The sequence below is a fragment of the Mesocricetus auratus genome, unplaced genomic scaffold, assembly GCF_017639785.1.
Source record: "Mesocricetus auratus isolate SY011 unplaced genomic scaffold, BCM_Maur_2.0 Super-Scaffold_100019, whole genome shotgun sequence".
NCBI lineage: Eukaryota > Metazoa > Chordata > Mammalia > Rodentia > Cricetidae > Mesocricetus > Mesocricetus auratus.
In genome coordinates this window covers 22,376,222-22,391,261 of record NW_024429200.1, presented here as the reverse complement: position 1 = coordinate 22,391,261, position 15,040 = coordinate 22,376,222, and the positions used below count along the sequence as shown (strand labels likewise).

At 41.9% G+C, this 15,040-nt stretch overlaps 1 protein-coding gene across 4 annotated transcripts in view; it reads right to left on the bottom strand.

Annotated features, from left to right (window-relative positions):
* The window catches only part of Cttnbp2 (cortactin binding protein 2), a 149,491-nt gene that overhangs the window by 21,595 nt on the left and 112,856 nt on the right, over positions 1-15,040 (bottom strand). For all 4 annotated transcript variants that reach the window (XM_040728496.1, XM_005080930.4, XM_013121153.3 and 1 more), the window contains 4 exons: positions 11,017-11,103; positions 10,834-10,933; positions 2,500-2,652; positions 1,324-1,511 (listed from right to left, as the gene is read on the bottom strand). In XM_040728496.1, the coding sequence (XP_040584430.1) occupies positions 1,324-1,511; positions 2,500-2,652; positions 10,834-10,933; positions 11,017-11,103 (528 nt within the window). The remainder of the gene's footprint in view (positions 1-1,323; positions 1,512-2,499; positions 2,653-10,833; positions 10,934-11,016; positions 11,104-15,040) is intronic.

Here is a 15,040-nt window from a genome sequence, read left to right as displayed (position 1 = left end):
TTAGTAGTTATTAATCATAAACATTAGCCAAATTAATTATTTTAATTAATAGCGTATGCAAATATTAATATAGCTAAAAATTAATGGAAGGATTAGTAACTTGAAAAAGTTCTGATTGACATTTTTTTACCTCACATTTCTTTCGTCTTCCTGAGGTCACATAATAACTTTGCTTTGGTTAAGAGAATGTATTTATGCCTGGGCAGTAGATAGCTCTAACTAGGATTTTCAGATGCTAATTCTAATCGCTGGTGACAGACTACCTACTGAATTATGACAGGCAATTCTTATCCACATTGCTCTTCTCATCTGCCCGTCCACCCAGTCACTCACGCTCCACACATAGACAGCATTGTGCTAAGTGCTTGACAGAGAGTCTTGGTCTTGCACAGGTGCTCTAGTTATGGTCTAGCACTATGGGGTAGACAGTTATTCTCACTGGAATATTAAGAAGAAACTTATTATGATTCTGCAAGTCTCTAGAAAAGAAGCTTTTTTTCTCCATGGTAATCAAAGGTTGACACTACATGTTACTATCTCCTAGTATCTTCCTCTATATGCCTTGAAGTAAGGGCATGGTGTCAAGCATTTTCTGTAGTTGTGAATGGACAGCCAAAAGTCCACCAGGATAAGGAGAGCTGTTTGGTTATCAGTGGGTTTGAATATGATATTGTTAAAATGATGCTGTTCTCTAAACGCTGCCTGTGCACAGGACTGAGACAACTTTACCAAAGTTCTGTTGTACTAAATCTACTCTGATGCTCAGACTAATCAGCCTAATCCCAGACTACTAAATAATAATAATCTTACATTTGGTCAACACAGCATTATTCTCCTAAATTAGAGACTACAAAATAAATATTGTTATTCTTTAAATGAGCACACTAAACCATTTCCCTTCATAGTGTAAAAGGTGTCTATTAAGATGGCATAAACAGTAGGGTGATATCCTCAGGCTCTAAGACATTACTGAGTTTCCCTTAACAACAGTGATTAAATTTCAAATCCAACTTTTTACAACTTTTAGAGCTTGGTGAGATTCCTTGAGGACCATTGATAACGCCAGTAGAATCTGCTAACATTTTCTTGTTCATAATATTATCCCAAAACAGTTACGACTTCTACATGCATTCTCTCATAATGAAACTGTAAAACCCATCCCCATGTTCTTGTCCTTGCTTCCGTGCAGAAGGTGTTGAGAGTCCCACATCCTCCGCTCTTATTCAGCTCTGGGATGCTCACAGATTATCCTAGCCCGGGGTCACATGGTAAGTGGCACTCAAGCCCAGGTAGAAGCTCCCCGTCCCAGCTTCTTCTTGTTACCTTGTTTACTACTTTCCTTCTCAAGAACCTCTGCAGCAGTCCCTGAATGGGCTCGCAATCCCACCGCAGCTGAACCCAGCGGAAGTGCTGCTGCACCAGCAGGTCAGAACCCTGGAGACATGCCTTGGCAATGGTTCCCACCAGAAAGCAGTTCTCGTGGAAGTAATAGCATTCGGACGTTCCATTTCCTAAAACAAAGCAAGCCATGATTCAGGCTCCGCTATTTGTGTTTGGTGTAAATGCAAATTAAGAACATGGGGTATATAGCTTGTGCTTTGAGGACACAAAGACTAGAAGCATACCAAGACATGTATGCATAAGGACACTTAGCAGCCTGGGACTCCCTTTGGCTTGGGCTAGATACACAATTCTCTGTGAGCAATGTGTCTGGCAACCTAGAACTCACACCTGCCTTGAGCTGTATACCTGCTTTAAACAGTGGAAACAACTTAGTCTGCTTAGCAACACCCTTTATAAGGCTCCTTTTCTATTCAAAAGCATCCTAGAACACAACCTGAGAACTGTGAGCAATGCCAGATTCAGCCTAGACTGGTTTTGAGTGTTTGTACAGTATGAAAAAATGTGTCAGGTGAACTTTGAGGGAAAATCCCCTATTTACTCTTTTGCACCTATGCATAATTGGACCTGTAGTAAAACCAGATCTTTGGGACGAAGAGGCAGGCAGATCCCAGTGAGTTTGAGGTCAGCCTGGTCTACAAAGTGAGTTCCAGGATAACCAAGACTGTTACGCAGAGAAACCCTGTCTCAAAAAAACAAAAGCAAACAAACAAAAAAAATTAAATGCATTGTGGGAAGGTGCCTGCAGAATGAGAAAAGGCTTATATAATCCAAAACTTTTCATCAAAGTAGAGAACTACCCATGCTACCCCTCTTAGCAACCGAACTCATTCTTCCTTTGGACTTTGTAAAAATAAATCTCAAACAAGAATCAGAACCCCTGAGCTTCACTCATGTGGCCCACCAGAAACCTTGAAAATGCATCCTTTCTAATCTGTACTACTTCTCCTGAGTAAAGTTTCCTTGCAATTCTGTGAGCCATGTGGGCTTTTGTTCCATTCCTGAACAATGAGCTAAGAACCTCCAAAGGAAGCCTAGTCCCAACTGCTGGCGACAACACCCCAGCTGGCTTATTAGCGTGTTCTCTCTATCCTTTACCTTTTTGGAAAGTGCACGGGCTTTCAGTGCTGCGATTTTCCAAAGGTGCCAAAAAGTCCCCCAGTAACTCAGACAGTGAAGACTTTTCCAAGTTTTCTAAGATGACGATTATTTTCTTCTTAATAGGGGACTGTTTCACTGGGATCAGACAAGCTGTGGTCAGAAACAATAAGAGAGGTTAGTACTTGTGCACAGCCTACACCAACTGGCCCAACATGCAAAACTAAGGCGACAAAGTATTCACGAAAAAAGTTGTGTGGTGGGCATACTCTGAAAATACATCTATCGGCAAGAACTCAGGCAACAATAAATAAATAAATATAAATTAGTCTATTTCCACACCGGAAATGACAACACTGAGACCATAGGAAGCTCTCACAGATAATACATTAAGCAAGTTACCAAGGAATATGTACAATATGATTCCATCTTATATAAAACATGAAAAAATGATAATATTTAATCTGTGAATTTATAAACAGGTAACCATAGAAACACATTAAGAGCTCGAGAGGGGCTCTACAGTCAAATGCTTGCCTGGTGAATGTGAGGCCGTTGATTCATCCCATAACACCTCCAAAAAACACTTAGAAATTATTATTACAAATGATAGAGTTGTGGCTGCAAGAAAGGTTTTCTGAGCAAGAGGAGGCATGTGGGTAGATTCTGGAAGCTGAAGACACTTAAATTCTTGACTTGCTCAGTGGTTAAATGGCAAATTTAGTTAAAAAACATTCTTTGATATGCATGTGGTATTTTATGTATGTTTCATAATATGAGAGGTTAAGAGCATTAAATGACCTTTAAATCACACAAGCATAAGATGCTCAAAGCATTAATAGACAAGGCATTGAGAAATGTAAGCACATCCTGGCCCTGAGAAGTGATTGGATTAAGTTTTCAGAAACAGCGAGGAAGGAGTCAAATCCAGTGTCCCCATTCTTACCATTCCTCCCACTCTGGGTGGGCAGAAATGACTGCATATCAACACAAACAAAAAGATGTGAGCTAAATGGGAAATTTCTACCAACAGTGAACAAATAAGCCAGTGTATAAAACATGCTCAATACAATGAATGCATGGCAACTACCAGGCACTCACTTGCCATTACTGCTTTAGTTAAAACATGAACATAGCAATTCCTATATGGCAATTAATAAGGAATTATTGTGTTAACTTCTTAGAAGACTGCAGAAGTTTCAGTCATAGTCAAATTAACCCTCAATGAAGAACAATCAATTAAAAGTACTCATGGAAAACTTGTATAGATACTCATGAGAGAAATGCCTGTATTTTCTTCTCATTGCTATAGATACATTGGATTTTCAATCTCAAAGGATGTCTTGAACAATGTAAGTGAACCTCTTCAGCTAACATCCTTAAAAACTAGGACAGAAATAAGAGCTATCTTTCAATTTCCTGGTACTAGGGGCGGGTCATTACACTATCGTCTGATGTGACCCTCTGTACAGCAATCTGGTAACAGTGAGAACTTACGCTTCTCTTAGTAAGCAAAGTCTCAGAAATACATGTATGTGACCAGCACAGGAGGCCCAGGCAGAGTTTGAAGCAAGCCAGAGGGCTGCACAGTGAGAGCCTTTCTTAGATAAATAAATATATAATACATGTACACATATACATGTATATAATATAGAAGTATAAGAAACTGTAATTGGGCTGGGTGGTGGTGGCCCATGCCTAATCCCAGCTCCTGGGCGGCAGAGGCAGGAGGATCTCTGTGAGTTTGAGGACAATCTGATCTACAGGGGAGAGCCCAGGATTCACAAAGAAACTCTGTCTCAAAAATCAAAAAGAAGAAGAAATTATAATTGGTTAAAATAGTGACAACAAATAAGCCTCTTCTATTTAGTGATAAAAACCAAAAACAGCACAACCTATCTATCCAGTGGTTTACATTTCTTTCCTGTAACTTAGGACTGAAGAAGTCCAGATTTTCTCTGATTTGTGTTAGGTATATGGCTAGGTCAAGTGGCTGTGCTAAGAAAACTGAACTGCATTTCAACAAATGTTTATCCAAGTGTTGCCTTGCTATGGGTGCTATGTGCCTAATGCTGCTTATGTCTTGGGGGAGGGGAAGAAGGAAGGCATTCCGGATGAGGGCTAGTGTAAGGAGTGGCGTTTTCCCAGATGCAAGAAGGCCATCTAAATTTAAGAAAGGGCAGACATAGAACTATGGAGGCTGGTTACCACTGGGTCCCAGAAGGGACCGGTGCGCTGCATCAACATTGGGAGGCTGTAAGAGAAAGTAGCTGGGTGGTGAATTCAGAGCTAATGGTGTCACTAATTCAATGGGCTAAAGCAGTCCTTCACCCCCATGCTGAGCAGCCACAGGGCAGCAGCTGTATCTCCATTTCATGCTCAGGGTAAAATCACCTGTGCTCCATCCCTTATATTATCTGTGATTTTGATGATTAGACATGTACTCAGCACTGGCACTTCCTAAAAATTCCCTGCCAGGGTGCAGATCTGCTGCACTGCCCACCAGGGACAGAAATGAGACACGGAAGGCAGAGACTGTGAGGAAATCCATCCCCACTGCTGATGAAGAATGGAAATTTCTAAGAATGGGGATAATGAAATGCTTCATATGGGAGTAAAGAGGATTTTACTCCTGCTCTCAGGTCTCATTCAGAGTAAGGAGATTTGCAGGAAAAAAATGAAGAGAAAAGAAACAGGAGGTCTCACTGCTTTGCTGCAGTCAAGAGGTGAGGGGGGCCTCTACCAAGGTCCCCAAAAGGAGACTGGCATCATGAGACAAACAGTAAGTCTACATGCCACCTGCAGAGATGGGGCAGAGGGAAAAAAAAACAGCCAAAGGTAACCTTGAACTTCCCACTAAAGAAGAGGCTGCAAAGTTAATGGAAGCAGTGAGCATGTGACCACCCTGTGATGATGGTGTGTAAGGCCTGATGCTTCCCGAACGGGGGGATCAGAGTCGTGTAAGGGAGATAAAGAGGGGATAAGGAGGTGGGATTCCACTGATGATAAGATGAACTGAACTGATGGATGAGCAAGACCACAGGACGACTCATGGGAGCAGATGGGCTCATTTTCTCGATCCACTGGAAGAGATTGCATTTTGATTTAGTTTACAGCAGACTCTGAGTGTTGCTGTCCATAGGTGTCTTCCTCATCTGTGCTCATCTTGGTTTGTCATGAGGTACCAATGAAGGGAGTGTGGATATCATTGGTGAAAAGTCTCTTTATCACTGCTGGCCTGACAGCCTCCATCTTTCTTTCAGTATCACTCACTGTTCTCTGCGACCACGTTCCTTAGTCCAGTGTGTGCAAAGGTTAAGTTGGTCTCTTGGAGAGACAGCGTGTGTCTAGTTCAGGTTATCTGGAGCAGTATCATATCTAAATGTTAATAAATCACAGAAGTGAGTGAAAACTCATCACCAAATTTTGAGTTTTTCCAGTGAGGCAGATTTCTGGACATATGAATGAAAGCCACTCACCCATTTTATTTCTGTCTGTGGACTCCTTTTATCCTGTAGCTTGAAACTCGACCCTATGAGACCCCTTCGCTCTATGCTACTTCAAAGCTCATTTCTGAAACTATTCTTTATTTCTTCCAAATGCAGAGTGCACTGGCCTTGTTCCTCTCCTGCAGAGATTGGCAATCTTAATTGGACACCGGGTTTAGATATAAATCTCCGCTCTGGATAGCCTTCATTTAAAATCCTACATGGTTGATTCAACAGCAACAATCCTTGGTCTGAAAATAGTTAACATACCACAATTGAAACTCAACCCCAAGTTTATAATCACCCCTTTGGGGACTGAAAAGAATCCCGTATTAACTGCCTAACTGTCTATAGGGGCAATGCTCTGGACGTGACAAAATGGTGACTTCAGGGAAGGCATTCAAAAAGTCTTCAGTGACGCAGGGCCCAACGAGGTAAATTCATTTATGGAGACTCTCATTAGCATATTCATCTATCATTACTACATTAATTTTTTATTTCTAAACTGGAAAGTTCTCCAGGGAATTAAAAGTGTTATTTGAAAATATTGATCTAGTGTTTCAATTTTTCTTTTTTTCTCCACATTGTGTCACATGTAATTTAAAATACCATCTGTCTCGATGATCCAGCTTCATACCTTGTATTGCAGAGGAACTTGAGCCAATTGCAATGTGTATTCAAACCCTCCTAGCCAAACAAGAGTCCTGTAGTGTGACTCTCCCAAACGGTAAAATGAGAAGGAAAAGGTCATCTTGAACCACACGAATACAAAGTGATTTATGCTACTCTACAATTCCCTCCATGCTTCCTGGAGTTCTTTGTTCTTACTCCTTTTTTCAATGACTCCATTTTATTCTCCATGTAAGCTTTGGATTCTTAAAGCCCAGTGTAGTCAGCTTCTGTCCCTCTTCCTTAATGTGCCGTTTTGCTCTTTTATTCGTTCTCTGTGGCTCTCTTCACATCTTTGCCCCCTCAGACGTGTAGACAAGAACAACCAGTGTGCATTGCTTGGTGGAAGACAGCTAAAAGTCACCATTCCAATGCTGGTCAAAGCCAAGGGACAGGTTACGACCCATTAACACCCAGAACGCCTGTGTGGAATCAGCGTGCCCCTCCATACTGCCATCTGCTCATAACCACTTCATTGTAAGAAGACAATAGTTCAGTTGACAGCCTTAGACCTCATTATTCTGAAAGCTACAGTACAACAAGGCTAGGGAGCCTTTTTGACTGCAGGGATCTGCCCTCCCTTCCCCTGAGGCTCTCTATCACCTCTTCACCAAAGGATGGTTCCCGACTATCTCCTTCTGCATGAAGAAAGCAGATACCCACAGACCCACGTTGTCCCTTCGTTGGGGCTCAGTGGACATGCCTTGCAGTGCTCACAAGCCATGGTATCCTCTGAGGTACTATCCATACCAGCTCTTTACTGGCTACTAGTCAAAAATCAGTGGGTCCTACTGAAAGGATGAGATGGGGAAGAGAATTGAGGCATCTAAAGTAGTAGGCCCAAGACGACAAGGTAGACCACCATGTTCTTGCCATAGCATTCTAAGAACTTCTGGAGCCTTCAGAGTGTAACACCAGGGACACCTTGTGAAATCTTTTGTCTCCTAGAGTGATCCTTCAAGAATCACTGAGGAGGACTGGCTAAAGAAGCAACAGCAGGGAAAATAAGGAGGGTTGATGGGGCCTCAGAGCCACTTGAACAAGAGATGATGGAGAAGAGAGGAGCACGTATAGAGCAGCAGCAGCAGCAGCAGCAGGGAGCAGATTCAGCAGAACTTAGAGCCACTGAGGGAACCAAAGCGCTCAGGCTGCTGACAGGTCTCTAGTCAAGGGCAGCACACAAACGCTATTAAAAACTGAAGGAAACGGTTGATCCTTATAAATCACTAAGCCAAATACAGATTTCCTTCTGTATTTAGCAATGACACAACCTTTCCTACTTTTTCCTCTTTGAATTAAGAGTGCAGATTTCTCTCTCTCCTTATTGATTTACTCAAGTATATTGTTCAAAGTCTTCACCTTGGCCCGTGGCAGAGCTCTTACCTAGCAGTACAAGGCACTAGGTTTGATCCCAAATGCTACAAAACAAACAAAAACCTCTAAGCACTGCACTTTCCAAAGTCAAGTTACTCTCTCTCTAGTGGCTTATCACTTCCTCTCCAATCTGGTCTTAGATCTACCTCTATTCAAGCAAATACTCCTGAATAGGAAAACCAATTACTTTCTATACTTCCTTTTTTTCTTACCAGTGCTACATCCTGCAAGAGGATATCTATTCAGTCAATCAAGTAAATAAAAGAGTAGAAGCAGCAGGGTGGTGGTCATGTACATCACTAGTCCCAGTACTCTAGAGATAGAGGCAGGTGGATCTCTGAGATTGAGGCCAGCATGGTTTACAAGAGTGAGTTTTGGGGAAGCAAGTACTACCCAGGGAAGCCATGTTTTAGGAAAATAAACAGAGAAAGAAAGAAAAAGAAAAAAGAATAGAATCCACAGAAGTAGCTTCCAAGATGCTCATGAACTGTCATGGAATGGCACTCAAGGCCTAAGTCTCCAGAATTCTCCTACTGCTTACTCTATAGTTAAGCGAGACCTCGAGCTAAAAATAAACTCTGTGGATGTTTCCTACCAGAGCATCTCACCTTAGAAAGGTCAGAGAAGCCCTCCAGGGGGGGCTGAGTGTTAAGACAAGGGGCCCCCTCCATGTTCCAAGCTTAGAGAGTTCTAGAATGTAAGAAACCGTCAGGCATCAGCTCTTCAGTGCTGGGCTGGTCCCCTTTGGGCCCTCCATGCCTTACTTCACCGCTTCCCAGCTTTCATAGGCGTCGACATTTACAGCAGAGTTCAGTCTGTACTTGACCATCTAGCAGAGTTCAGTCTGTACTTGACCATCTACCCCGACAGGTCAAGAATACCACTTTTTACATTCTTAACCTTGAGATGGCACGACCCTGAAAGCTGAAGAATTATAGGGGGCCTTTGTTACATCATGAAGAGAAAAATAACCACTAAGCACAGGGACATTTTCAAGAGCCATGGTTGAGACTGGTGGAGGCCCAGCTCCTGACAGACTGCTTGGGCAGGAGTGAGTCCTAGTCTATGTTCTTGTTGTGGTATTCCTGGGTAGAACCTGCAACATTACCTCAGGTGCTTTCAAGATTATCAACGAGGGACACTGAATGGTCTGTCACAGAGCTGTCAGTTACAAAGACAGCTTAAGAATGGGGCATGCAAGAGAAGACACTAACAAATGTTATCTATGATTGAAACTGCATGAAAGAAAATAGTGTTCTGCATCTATTTCCTGGCTTCTGGTCAAAGACTAGCCCGTGCAGCAGCCAGACACTAAGATTCTAGGAGATTTTTCTACTTCCAAAGGGTACTTCAAGGCTCAAAGAATCCTCAATTGTTCTCCAAACTTAATTTACATTTATTTATGACTTAAAAATCGAAGGTGATTGAAGCAGAAGCAGAGATCCACAGCTAAGTACTGAGCTGCACTCCTGAAGTCCAGTTGTAGAGAGGGAGGAGTGATGAGCAAGGGGGTCAAGATCATGCTGGGGAAACCCACAGAAACAGCTGACCTGAGCAAGTGGGAGTTCACTGACCCAAGACTGACTGGTGGGGAACCAGCATAAGACTCAACTAGGCCCTCTAAACATGGGTGTCAATTGGGGGACTTGGGCAGTCTATGGGGCCTCTGGCAATGGAACTAGTATTTATCCTTAGTGCATGAGCTGGCTTTTGGAGCCAATTTCCTATGGAGAGTTACCTTGCTCAGCCTAGGCACTGGGAGGAGGGCCTCACTCCTGTCCCAAATGATGTGACAGACTTGAATGATTCTCCATGTGAGGCCTCACCCTCTCTGAGGAGTGGATGGGGGATAGGATGGGAGGTAAAGGGAACTAGGATTGGTATGTAAAGTAAGATTGTTTTTAATTTAAAAACTTTATAATAAAAAAGAAGGTGATTTTTATGTCCTAGACTAAGTTAGTCTATAACTGAGCCTGGAGTCACAAGGTAAACTCATCACAGCTCCAAAGACAAGGTATACCCCTCTCTATTCATAGGCAGTATGTCTCAACTCATCCTCTTTGAATCTATCTGTGGCTAGACCCTCTTGGCACTAAAGTTGAACCCCTTTCAGCTTTGTGTCACAGCTGTGCCATGCAGGGTTATGTCGATTGCATCTGTGGTGAAACTTAGGGTGTCAAGCTGTAAAAGGCCTCATGAGCAATTTATGTTTATAAATGTTTACATGTGGTTCTGCTACCCTATTTGTGGGAAGAGATCCAACAACAGCCACTTGCTGAGGACTGTAGTAGAGATCATATGAGCTAATGGGTGCATGGAACGCATTTGCCAAAATGCTAACCAATGGCACACTAATGGTCACCTGAAGACAGAAGTTTGCTCCAGGTACAGGAATAATGACAGCATCATTACAGGAAAGTGTGGATGGCAAAATTTACTACACATCAATCTGTTTACCTTTATCACCATGCAGTAGCAATTCTAGGCATGTCAAAAATGCAATATGTAGTCCTACTAAGAAGAGCTGCTTCTATTACCTCTTCTCTTGCTATCCTACTGTGGACAGTCAAATTGTATGCCAGAACAATGAGTGGTTCACAAAAAAAAAAGAAAAGAAAACTCAAGATGACCAAATAACACAGTGGCATTGACAGAACTGTTGTTTAAGTGTTTACTTAGACTTCCAATTTTCAGTTTCATCAATGGGAAGAAAAGCTACATAGCTATAAAGATTTCCCTGGAATGGCCTCAGTGAAGAACACGCCTTTGAGTTATCAAAAGCCGGTTCTCTGACAGGTCTTACCGCTACTGATGAACATGTCTACTAGCTGCTCCTTGGAGAAACCTGTATCCACCTCAGCTCTCACTATTTCGCAGGGGAATCCTGCAGCCATCTGTCTGTGCTGTGATAACAAAACAGGGACATTAGCTTTACCGTCTTCCCAGTTTTCAAGTCAAATGAAAATGCTGTGAAAATACACAATACCTTCATGCAGAGGGCAAGCTGGTGTGCTATATAGTCTTGCAAGCTTCCATCTGGGCCATGGAAAATGACATTATGGTATTGCTCAACCTGTGCAAACCAAGAACAAGCCTGGGTGAAGATGCTAGTTTGACGAGGGAAAGGTGGTGTCGAAGGACAGAATTCCCAATTATCCTCGGGAACCCGAAAGAATAAAGCTATTTGAGATTAGCAGCATTTACTAGACATGTGAAGTCTTCAGAAACTTGAACTATGCCTCCCCTCCCCCAGGAAACTGGGGTATGTTTAACAGAGGCTAAGGAAGATGTTTAGGATAGAGGGATGTACAAGGGTTTCCCGTCAGCTGTTACACTATGAGCTAGAGGGTCATTCTTTAGGGGGTCCATTGAGGGTAAGCTTGGGACTGTGTGTCAGGGTATGAAAGACAATGTTTCTGAGAGTCATGAGTGAATTTTCTCAGAAGTTAAATACTATTCTGTTATTGGTAAGCCTTCAGTAAGAACTCACTAATGCCTACATAAGGTACAATAATGGCTATAGCTGCTGAGGGAAGGTGAGGATCTAAAAACCACAGGATGAACATAGCAGTGGCAAGGCTGATTTCCATGGTACTGGTGGCCAATCAAGCCAACGGCAGATGTGCAGGCAAAGACCAAGACTGAAGCAGAGACTTCTCCAGAAACACAAGAGAATATGCTGGAAAGTACGGGTGAGGTTCATTTTTCAGACTGAGGTGTTACAGTGTCATAAGAATCCTGTGAAAAGCTATAATCAAAGAATATTACTGAGGTATAATTGTTCTGACTTGCATTATGAATAGGAATCCTGAAGAATATATGGGATTATATTTAGAATGGTGATAAGATTTGCTTAGTTATGACTCTCTTTTCCTCAGTCTTAAATAGAATCTATGCCATTTGAACCTTTTTATTTTTTGGCTGGCTTAGGAAAATTTTCTTCCATTATGTTTTTGGTAATATCTACTGGTTTTCTATATTCCTAAGGAAAACCTACAACACTTGTCTCTGTTGTTTGTGAGGAAATCTGCCATCATGTCCCGTCACATACCTCTAACCTTTTGGTTGACATATTGAGAGCGCTCCTTGAGTTAGTCTCTATAACACTGTATATTCACTATCTCAGTCTCGCTCTTTGCTGGCTTGAGCACAGCCTTACTACACAACAGCATTTCTCTCACTTGTCCAGTCCCTTACTCCTTTCCAACACTCTTCTTTTTCATCCTACGTCAGATTTCACTGCAGCTTTCTTGAGCCGATTTCACAGTTTGATTCTCTTTGCATTCTAGAGAACTGGCCATATTTTTGGACTGATTTTTCTGTTGCTACGATCTTGTACTCTCATATTCCTATGTAGAAATGCTAACTGGACCGAAGGTGATAGAATTAGGAAGGGGTGCCTTTAAGAGGTGGGCTAGTTAATTTTTATGTCAATTTGACACAAGCTAGAGTCATCTGAGGGGAGGAAACTTCAATTGAGAAAATGCCTCCTATAGGCAACCCTATAGGGCATTTTCTTAATAATTGAATAATTGTGGGTGGTACTATCCCTGGGCTGGTTGTCTTGGGTTTTATAAGAAAGCAGAGTGAAAAAGCCATAATGAACAAGCCAGTAAGCAGCATTCTTCCATGGCCTCTGCATCAACACCTGGCTCTAGGTTCCTGCCCTGTGTTAGGTTTTCCCCTGACTTCTTTCAGTGATGAACAGGGTCATGAAGTGTAAGCAAAATAAACCCTATCCTCCTAAATTTGTTTCAGTCATGACTTCATCAGAGCAATAGTCACCCTGACTAAGACGAGAGGTATCAGTGCTGTTGTGAAAGCAGCAAAGCAAACCCCCTGCCCCTTCTGCCATATTAGGACACAGTAAGAAGACACTATCAGGGACCAGGAAACAGACTCTCACCCACTGTATCTGCTGGTGTCCTAGTCTTGAACATTCTGGCCTCCAGAGTGTGACTATCAACCTCTATTTTAAGTCACCAAGTCTATGACATTTGTCAAAGCAGCATATCCCGAATGATAGCCTCCTAATACAGATATAGCATTAACATTTTAGTGTTGTCTGAATGCTGTAAAACCACGGGGAAAATTGTTACAATAAGGCAAGAAGTGGGCACCACTACTGGCTTCACTTTCCTAGCTGAAGCCCCTTAAATAACTGGGTGGATGACAATCTTGTAGCTCTAAGTCACTGATTAAACTATAGGAAGCAACAAGGGTGGCAGGATCTGCTGCCTAACAAGACAGACACGCACATGAGGACCAACCGCAGCCCGTGCTATACATCTCCAGCTCAACAAAAGTGCTCCCGAGTGGCACACCTCTCAGGACTCAGCACAGTCTCACCAATCTTCATCAACATGTTCTTCAGGTGTCTCCACGTTTTCTAATTGCTATGAAAGGATTCACACTGCATCATGTATCAAAGGCTGAGACTAACTGCTCAGTTTTTCACTGGTGCCAATCTTGTAGTTTTATATCACTGGGAGCATGGCAAGGAAGGGATGACAGTTTTTCCTGATTTCAGGGATGCGTCAAATAGCAAGGCTAATACTCTAAAGGCAGTAAGGAAGTCTCAGGTGCGTGTTAATGACATATTGTGCAATATTTATGTAAAGATGTGTTACATTTGTTTATGCTGCAGAGAATTACTTTAGCTGTGAAATCGTGTGTTAGGCTTTACACATAAAGGTTTTTGTTTATGCTGCATTTGTTTAATTATGTTAAGATGTGTTGTATTTGCTCCTCCTTACCTACTTAAGGTACTTGATTGGTCTAAAGGCTAAAACCAAACCAAACAAACAAACAAAAAATAAGAGAAAAGCTGAGAAGAGGGAGAAGAAAGGCTTGCCCGGGGCCAGAAGCCAGGTAACCTACTAGTCAGACTGACAAGAGAAACAGTGAAAGTAAGATGCACAGAAATCAAGAAAAGTACAAAGGCAGATAAAGAGAAACAGGTTAATTTAAGTTAAAACGGTTAGCCAAAACAAGCCTAATCTAAGCTGAACATTCATAACTAATAAGAAGTCTCTATGTCATGATTTGGGAACTGGTTGGTCCAGAAGAAAGAGAAAGCCTGGTATAATAGACATCAGCTCTGTTTTTGTGATGTTTTGTCACTTTTCAAAAAGCACCTTGGTGAAAAACTGTGGACTAGATATTGCTAGCCAGGTGCAATTCTAAACCAGATTTCTCCAGCTCTCCAAATTAATCCCAAACTGCAATGCATTGCTGAACAGCAATTCGTTCACAAAGAATGGATTGTTTCCCACAATTGAAATGGGATACAGATTTCTAGGATTTGCTGAACATTCTATCCCTGAGATTTTCAACTGGCCTTGCAATTTAATCTTGTTTTAACTTCTGAAAACAAGAATGCTCTATTCATTACAACTCTCCCATCAAGCTGTCTACATTTCCTGAAGGCGGATTCTGAAATCATATAACAGCAAAAGATCCAGCTTCAGAGATAAGCTATCTTCAACATCAGCACCTCATCTGTTCTCACACATTCATTTCTAGGGAGCAACGGGACAGGAAACACTTTAAAACATACTGAATGTGCCTTTTACTTGCAACGAACTCCTATGTTTAACCTTGATAACATCCCCCTTGAAGCACAACAGAATATAAACAAACACGTTTACTGTGTAGGTAAAGAGAAAACACACACACACAATTCCCAAGTGTCAGTATTTTAACACACACACTCCAGTGATAATCTCGTCTCATTTCAGGTTTTATCAGTTCTTTTGCTGATTCTTTTCTTTGATCCAATGATGTATAGGTAGATTATCATTTACAATCTTAACCAGAAATCAATTACTGAAGCAAACTATAGCAAGACAGTTGAGACTGCTATACATATGAGAAGCTTGATCAAAGGAAAAAAACTATTCATCCATTTTAATTACCATATCTAGTTTCTCCAAATGTCAATCTCTGAGGTATAATGGAAGTCATGTCTCATGCTCCCTGTTTCCAGCAGAGGGCTCTGCAGCTAGGAA